Source organism: Chelonia mydas, chromosome 1, assembly GCF_015237465.2.
Source record: "Chelonia mydas isolate rCheMyd1 chromosome 1, rCheMyd1.pri.v2, whole genome shotgun sequence".
Classification (NCBI taxonomy): Eukaryota; Metazoa; Chordata; order Testudines; family Cheloniidae; genus Chelonia; species Chelonia mydas.
The window spans coordinates 20,761,421-20,770,265 of record NC_057849.1 but is presented as its reverse complement, the minus strand read 5'-3'; the positions used below and the strand labels follow the sequence as shown (position 1 = coordinate 20,770,265).

General features: G+C 43.1%; 1 protein-coding gene across 5 annotated transcripts in view; it reads right to left on the bottom strand.

Moving 5' to 3' along the window:
- Positions 1–1,997: 1,997 nt before the first annotated feature.
- Positions 1,998–8,845, bottom strand: part of ANKRD42 (ankyrin repeat domain 42) — a 46,796-nt gene continuing 39,948 nt past the window's right edge. For 4 of the 5 annotated variants that reach the window (XR_006285726.1, XM_043528296.1, XM_037900272.2 and 1 more), the window contains one exon: positions 1,998–4,977. Coding sequence is in view for 3 of the 5 variants with exons in the window: in XM_043528296.1 (XP_043384231.1) it covers positions 4,882–4,977 (96 nt within the window). In the remaining 2 variants the exon portion in view is untranslated. The remainder of the gene's footprint in view (positions 4,978–8,845) is intronic. The other variant, XM_043528292.1, reaches the window with a different exon arrangement.

Below are 8,845 nucleotides of genomic sequence, written 5' to 3'. Positions count from 1 at the left end.
CTACAAAAAGAAGGATTCTGGGTGGACTCCTCCTGAAGGTCGAAACAACAGACTGGACTTCTGCATAGAGTGTTTCCGCCAACGTGCACGGGCTGAAATTGTGGAAAAGCAGCATCGCTTGCCCCATAACCTCAGCCGTGCAGAACACAATGCTGTCCACAGCTTCAGAAACAAGTCTGACATCATAATCAAAAAGGCTGACAAAGGAGGTGCTGTCGTCATCATGAATAGGTCTACCAATGTGATATATGCCATCACGTGCCAGCAATGCCCCTGTCAAGGTTCCTCCCCCACTCTGAACTCTAGGGTACAGATGTGGGGATCTGCATGAAAACCTCCTAAGCTTACTTTTACCAGCTTAGGTTAAAACTTCCCCAAGGTACAAATTAATTTTATCCTTTGTCCTTGGAATATCCACTGCCACCACCAAACTCTAACTGGGTTTACTGGGAAACGCAGTTTGGACACGTCTTTTCCCCCAAAATCCTCCCAACCCTTGCACCCCACTTCCTGGGAAAGGTTTGGTAAAAATCCTCACCAATTTGCATAGGTGACCACAGACCCAAACCCTTGGATCTGAGAACAATGAAAAAGCATTCAGTTTTCTTACAAGAAGACTTTTAATAGAAATAGAAGTAAAGGAATCACCCCTGTAAAATCAGGATGGTAGATACCTTACAGGATAATTAGATTCAAAACATAGAGAATCCCTCTAGGCAAAACCTTAAGTTACAAAAAAGACACACAGACAGAAATAGTCATTCTATTCAGCACAATTCTTTTCTCAGCCATTTAAAGAAATCATAATCTAACGCATACCTAGCTAGATTACTTACTAAAAGTTCTAAGACTCCATTCCTGGTCTATCCCCAGCAAAAGCAGCATATAGACAGACACACAGACCCTTTGTTTCTCTCCCTCCTCCCAGCTTTTGAAAGTATCTTGTCTCCTTATTGGTCATTTTGGTCAGGTGCCAGTGAGGTTACCTTTAGCTTCTTAACCCTTTACAGGTGAGAGGATTTTTCCTCTGGCCAGGAGGAATTTTAAAGGGGTTTACCCTTCCCTTTATATTTATGACAGCCCCTCTGCCTACATTGGCCAAACTGGATAGTCTCTACATAAAAGAATAAATGGACACAAATCAGATGTCAAGAATTATAACATTCAAAAACCAGTCGGAGAATACTTCAATCTTGATTATCACTACAAAAGGTCCCCCCCCCCCCCGCTCTCCTGCTGGTAATAGTTCACCTTACCTGATCACTCTCCTTACAGTGTGTATGGTAACACCCATTGTTTCATGTTCTCTGTGTATATAAATCTCCCCACTGTATTTTCCACTGAATGCATCTGATGAAGTGAGCTGTAGCTCACAAAAGCTTATGCTCAAATAAATTGGTTACTCTCTAAGGTGCCACAAGTCCTCCTTTTCTTTTTGCGGATACAGACTAACACGGCTGTTACTCTGAAACCTGTACTCTATTTATGTATTTTCCTTGTATGTGCTCTGTACCTAGAGAATTAATTATTTTTTCATCCCTTTGTATGATAGATTTAGGTGTGTTACAAGTAAAGGTTTTAGAGAATCACTTGAGCCTATTCTAACCACCATAGTTATAGTTAAGGGTCTGCTTAAATCACAGAACAATCACACATTTTTTGCAGGTTGGTCATGGCATAAATAGCAGATTTCGCAGATGTTTATGCTGTGACCAACCTACAGTGGATTTCTCCACAGCATTTCTCAAACTGGGGGCCCCAACCCAAAAGGGGGTTGCAAGCCTGTTGCAGGGGGCTTATGGTACTGTCACCCTTACTCCAGCAGCCGTGCTGCCTGAAGCTGGGCGGCAGGAGAGTGGCAGCTACTGGCTGGGTGCCCAGTTCTGAAGGCAGCTCCCCCACCACCAGCAGCAGCAGAGAAATAAGGGTGACATGGCATTGCCGGCCTTACTTCTGTGCTGCTGCTCCTGGTGGCGGCACTGCCTTCAGAGCTGGGTGCCCGGCCAGCAGCCACTGCTCTCCACTCTCCCTTCAGACTGGGCAGCCAGAGACCAGATTTTCATGGTACATGACTTGATTTTCATGGCCGTGAATTTGGTAGACCCCTATTTATAGTATTCATCTTCCAGTGTACCTCAACCATTTCCGTTTGCAGCATCCACTTCTAACTGATCCACAAAGGGCTCTTTGCAGTGATGAATACTACACAAATATTTGACACCAAAAATGACTGGTAATCACATCTGCAGTTCTCTTCCACAGATCATGATTCATTTGCTCTCAATAGGTAGAACCCAGGAGTTGCATTTCCCCCTGTCATTACCTGCTCCTCAGTAATGGCTGATCAGTTTTAAGATTTGGTATCTGCCAAACTGACATACTGTAAGAAAGGATAGTTACATGTCTGAATTGGGCATAAGGGAATCTGAATTTAAGGCATCTGGAAGAAAGGGCAAGTTATTCCAAGTTAGACTCTCCTCTGAAATTGACCTATAATCTTTATTACCCAAAGAATCCTCAAAATAGAGGAATCATCACCTCCTGTTCCTTAAATATCCCTCCCCATTACGTGACTGTTTCTCACGTGAAAGGCAACACTTCTTTTATTCTTTGTTCCCCCTTCGTAATCATTTTAGTCTTCCCTAATTGCATGGAATTGAGTAAATTCCTACTGTGGAAGTATGTGTTTTGTTGAATGGAATGTGTCTCATTTGCATGTGCAGCACTCTCATTAAAACCAATGTAAGTTTTGAGAACAGCTTGATGGTAGGCTTAGGCTTAATGGCTGCAGGGGTAAATTGGGATCTAGGGAGCATTAGTTGTTTGGAATTTTCTGTCTGATTATTGTATGTTTTCGGTCAGAGAACTTCTTATTTTATTCACGAGCTTCCCTCAGCTTTCAGAGTTGTGTTTTCTTGGCTTCTTTCTTTCTTGATTCTGCAGTATCTTTGTATATGGAGGGCTTGAGTTAAATTTAAAAGGTCTTTCTCCACTGCTCATCCTACTTTTGCAAAATAAATGGCCATTCCAGCAAAGTGTTGACGTCAATGTGAGTCATTGGGCAGCTAGTCGTATGCTTGGAGCCTATGTTTTATGGTGCATCTTCCTGACCTGCTGCTGCTATGTGCTACAAGGGCCTCTCCCCAAAACTTCCCCTTAGCCTGTGATGAACCTTGCATCCAGGGCAAGTATATCCTTGGCCATTAGGGACTGGGAGCCTATACGTTTGTTTTCCCATTCAAACAAAGCTGATTTCTCCTAACTAACCATGGGAGGAGGCAACACCGCTGTATTAAATGCATTTGCTGGAAGTTTGTGTGTGTGTGGTTTCTTTATATTTGTTCCTGAAAACTATTCTAAGTATATTGGTAATAGTGTCCAGTTTTTGGCTTCTTATACTAAGTTTGGGTGAGGGGGCTGTAGGTTGTAGAGTTGTGGGAGGACTGCAGAAAATATTTTGGAAAATACCTGCCCTTTGATGTAATATGATGTGTTCAAAGGGCAAAAGATTTTCTCTCTGAAAGTATTTTGATGACCCCTGAGGAAAAATACTATCAGCGTGGGGTGATGAGTCAGAAAAGGGAACTCCCTCAAATGCAGAGAAATCACCCTAACCTTCCCTAAAGTTTGATCGCAGGATTTTCACAAGAGATTGAGAGGAAGAACCTCTGAGCATATCCCTGCTACATTTAATTCATTTGTAGTGTGAAATCTGAGCTTATATTTAATACCTCTGTACAGATCAGCCAAAAGTCAGGATTGTTCTATGAACGTTTTAATTTATTCCGAAGTATAACTACTTTATGTGACGCTTTGGATTAAAGTATTGCAAATGCAGCACAGTCACGACCAAGGGCCAAATTCTTCTACTTCTTGTTGGTATCAGTGTTTTTTACACAGCTGTAATTTGGTCCTGAGTGTGTCTCAGGGTCTGGATAGTAAAACTGTCAACTCCTTTGTCCTCTTTAACTGAAAACGTATCCTTAAGCATGAAATCAGCGTAAGGGAGTTTGCTGTTAAGTGATGACCACGTGAGGAGTTGGATTATTTACACAAGCAGGTATTTGTAGGGTGTATATATGGTCATTATATAGTTGCCCTGTCTCTTTTCCTTCTGTCATTTGAATCACTTTTTCATATAAGTGACACATGAAAGATGTCAATGTCCATGTCTTAGTGAAAGACATGGAAGAGTTTGGATAAACAAGAATACTTGGGCTGGAGGTTCAGTTACAGCAAGTCTCTGCAGAAGTACTTAACGCATTTATCTCTTCTGAGTATATGATGAAAACCACTTATTATGGATAAAATTTTCAAAAGCTCCTAATTTTCATTGAAAGTCCAGGGGCCTTAGGAGCCTAGCTCACTTCTGAAAAATTAAGCGCTCTTGAAAATTTTACCCTCTATGACTTGCTAATCAGTCACTACCCTGTGCCAGTATAAAAAGGAAAAAAAAATCACCATTGCAGAAAACAGTGTCTCTTTCCACAATAAGATTTATCTTTAAGCAAAGAAACTGGTACATAGCTAGTTAAAACTACAAAGATCGGAAACCATACGTGATGTACAGCATTAAGCTGTGAATATACTATATGCACGCTTCTGTAGTATCTTGAGGGTTGTCTTCTACAAGTGTCAAGGTAGTGCTATTACATAACATTTCCACTCCCTCCAGTGAAATATCAGAATGTGACTTACATAGATACCTTTTATTCCTCCCTGAAAGTTAACCCGTGCTTGGCATGAGTTTAGCTCATGGCAATATTGTCTGATATGGCCCTGTCCTGTCACTCTTAGCGTTGCATTTCCTGTGTGAACACCCTTCTCTAACTCTGTCAATCTGACAAGATGGATACAAAACAGCAACTCTCAATTCGCACCTCAGTATCGTCTTACAAACACTCCGCCGGGGCTGCCTGGTGGCTTTTTCTTCATTTTCTTTTTCTCTTTGCCTAAATTAGAGGCAGCCTCGCCTTCCTAAAAAGAGAATATAAAAGGCATTAAACTTCAGTCACTCACCTACACCTGCTTCCTTAGCAAGGGAGGATTTTAAACCACATAAACTCCTTTGAACAGTCACAAAATGCTGTCTTACAGGATAAGATATATAGTAATAGCCAGGATCATGGCTTATTCTAACACTCAGTTATTGAGCCTGTAGCTTGGAAAACAAGCCACTGGAATGACCGTTTTCTTATATCTCACTTTTCTTTCCTTCTTCCCCTCCAGCCACCCTTACCACCCCTGCCAGCAGTGTCTTCACCCCTAACTAGCTGATCTGATCTGCCTGCCCCCCCACTATTTGCCTAAGGTGAGGCATGAAGCAGATGGAGGTGCCACCTCCCTATTAGACAACACTCCCTTTCTGGGATAGATACATCTACAGCTCACAGATGTTCAGCTTCATGCTCCTGTCATTTGTTTTAAGACAGGGGTGAAGACTTGAAAAAGTGTAGTGGTGCAAACTGAACAGAACTTTTATTTCAGCTGTGGTGTGGTTCAGTGCTGGCCGCAGGGCACCAAGAAGCTTGCAGAGTATTCTGTAAGTGCCACAGATATAACACTTTTTTCTGAACAGTCATTAATACTTTGGTGTTTGTCCTTAACAACCAGGTCTCAATTTCAAACCCAAGCTTGTTCTTTTCATTAGATGCACTTAAAATACTGTAGACATTTGGGAACTTTCTGAAAAATTACCTGCTTTCTTTTTTTTTTCTGCATCTTTTAAGTGAGAAGGTCAATTGCTGAGTGGGGACAACAGGGAGGTTTGTGTGGCACTCAGAGATTGAATTAACTCTGTGTATCCCAGAGACTGAAATAGAACTGGGGCCTTAAGCAGTCTTTATTAAACCAGCGCAAGCACCCAATCCCTCAATGTTAGTGGAGCTGGAAATACCCCTGAAAGTTGAGTCAGGTGTATATCAAAATGAAATAATAGCAAGAATATCGATTTCACAGGTAGCGTTTTGACATTTTGATTCATGAGGCTATGGATAATACAAAGAATACAAATGTGGTACTTTAGTCAAGGTACAGCATGCCAACATTTACGGGGTCGGACAAGATGCTAGCAATGCTGCTCTGGTTTACTGCAGTACTTGGGATTGTCTCCATTGCCATCTACATTGGTTTAATTCTGGAGCCAAGCAGGAGGAGATGGGAAATTCCAAAGATGAAAGCTCAATCGCTCACCTCTGATGTGGGTTAGAGGCGGCAGAGTCCTCTCGTGGAGCATAGCAGTGTGAAACCAGAAAGGACCCCTCTGCCTTATGCAGAGGTGGATTTGAAAATGAATCTGCCTCAGTGAAAGAAGTTTCCACTCCCCTGTCTGAGAAGCTATTGAAGTGACTACCACTGTTAAACTGCAGCCCAATTGTGCCCTTTCAGAGAACTGATATAAGGGAGTAAAATATACCCCTCATGTAGGTGTATTGAGTTAAATGGACTGATGCAGCTGCTAGAGTAGCCCCAGGTTTTCCAAAACTCCCTGGTGAGCTGGTGTCCTAGCCAATGCCCCGGGGTTGGGTCATGGAAGCAGAAAGTGGTGGCTTTTCAGCAGCACTGGGGGGAGGGGGCAGCAGGCAAGGAGAGGAGCTTAGATGGGATGCAAAGGTCAAGGGCAGTTGTGTGGGAGCAGCCATGGGTGAGGGAGAGAAGGGGGGAAGCAGCCATGAAGCAGGAGACGGGGGGCGGGCATGAGGGGAGTAGAAGCACTCATAAAGAGAGTAGTGTTGAGAGAAGCTAGTTGAATAGATGTGGGATTAGCTATGAGATAGAAAGCCTGGGGGTTAGTGAGAAATGGGACAGTTATGATTGCAGGTTATGCAGTTGGCTGAATGCAGTTATGAATGGGGCCTGTGGCATCGTGAGATTGAAGGAGACAGAGATTAGGGTTGGGCACAGACATAGAGCAATTTTATAGCCCTCAGTGGCTATGACATGAGTGGCATTTCCACATAAAACCCACTCCTTTTTAATTGCCCAGTCTTGCTGCCAGTCTCATCAGAGGCCATAGACAGAGACCCATGGAGACTGAGCTAACGTCTCACCACAAGAAACAGTGGGCAGCTCCAAGTTAGGGCTGAGGCCTGGGACAGAGCACTGTGGGAAAGCTTCTGCTGCTGCAGTCTGTGCAATAGCTGCCTTGTGGGTAAATGAAGAACTCTGTCTCTGATGCTGTTAATCAGGCACCAGCATGAAACTGCATATTGACGCTTGACAAAGATTGGGGTGCTGGTGAGTTGAGACCACTAGCTATCATGCGGAGAAAAACTGTCTCATTGTTTCCTTGTGATTCCCCCATCTGTCTGTATCCCTCTGTTGTTGTCTCTTTCTTATAGATAGATTATAGGCTCTTTGGGGCAGGGACTGTCTTTTGTTCTGTGTCTGTGCAGCGCCTACCACCATGGGGTCCTGATCCATGCCTCAGAATCCTAGGCGCTATAATATACCAATAATATTATAGAAGTGAAAGCTTGTGGTCAAATAAATTGGTTAGTCTCTAAGGTGCCAAGTACTCCTTTTCTTTTTGCGAATACAAACTAACACGGCTGCTACTCTGACACCAATGAATTAAATGTGATTTATAGAAAATAACTGAATATTCCTAACTGCAATTGTGATGTAATATTAGCCTCTGGCCAGCAGATGGCAGTGGAAGATTTAAACTAGGGGTTCATTTATATATGTGGAACTCTGCTGGCAAGTTTCAGGCAAGGATATGTGCACACAAAACAGTAGTGAAGCTACAGAGGGGTAGTACTTAGCCCTTCGGTCCCTGGGGATGAGAGTACTTTATTCCTCCTTAGCAGGCAAACAGGAGAGGTGGGAGCTGGGAATGTGGCTGTGGTCTATTTAGTTTACCCTATTCCTGACCCTTCAGTTCTCACTGCTTTGCAGAATGTTGTATTGAAAATGCATAACTCCTCTATAATGACAGGTTTCAGAGTAACAGCCGTGTTAGTCTGTATTCGCAAAAAGAAAAGGAGTACTTGTGGCACCTTAGAGACTAACCAATTTATCTGAGCATAAGCTTTCGTGAGCGACAGCTCACTTCATCGGATGCATACTGTGGAAAGTGTAGAAGATCTTTTTATACACACAAAGCATGAAAAAATACCTCCCCCCACCCCACTCTCCTGCTGGTAATAGGAAAGTGGGGTGGGGGGAGGTATTTTTTCATGCTTTGTGTGTATAAAAAGATCTTCTACACTTTCCACAGTATGCATCCGATGAAGTGAGCTGTCGCTCACGAAAGCTTATGCTCAAATAAATTGGTTAGTCTCTAAGGTGCCACAAGTACTCCTTTTCTTTTTGCAAACTCCTCTATAGTTGGTGGGAGGAAGCTGGAGCTTTAAGCTGCCTGAATGGGGAGTGCTGGGGCTTTGGTTACCTGAGAAGACAGGTTTGGGATTATGCAGTAAACACATTATCTTTGTTTTTCTGTTACACTAACCACTACTGAAATAGTTAATGTTGAAATTTAAATTGCCATCACTGGCTTCAGAGTTAAGACATTGAAGCAGTTCACACCTGACTTAGCTGGTGTGGCAGGCTGTCTATGTGCTCCAGAATACAACACTGCTTTGATTTATACTCTGTTTTTGTGGGAAAGGTTTTCTTTGCCTGCAGGGCTAGAAACTATGGGGAAAGGGGGCAGAAAGCAAGGACTGTGGACAAGAGTTCTGTCGCAAGGGGTGGATTCTGTGCTATATGTCAGGGTTCCTACATAATTGTCTGTTGTTGCTGGGGAGGAGGGGAGTTGGCTTTCTCCCCGCATTTTCTGAAGCAGCCTGTGGGGCAATTATCATGTACCAGAGTTCAATGTTGTTCATATCTAGGGGGT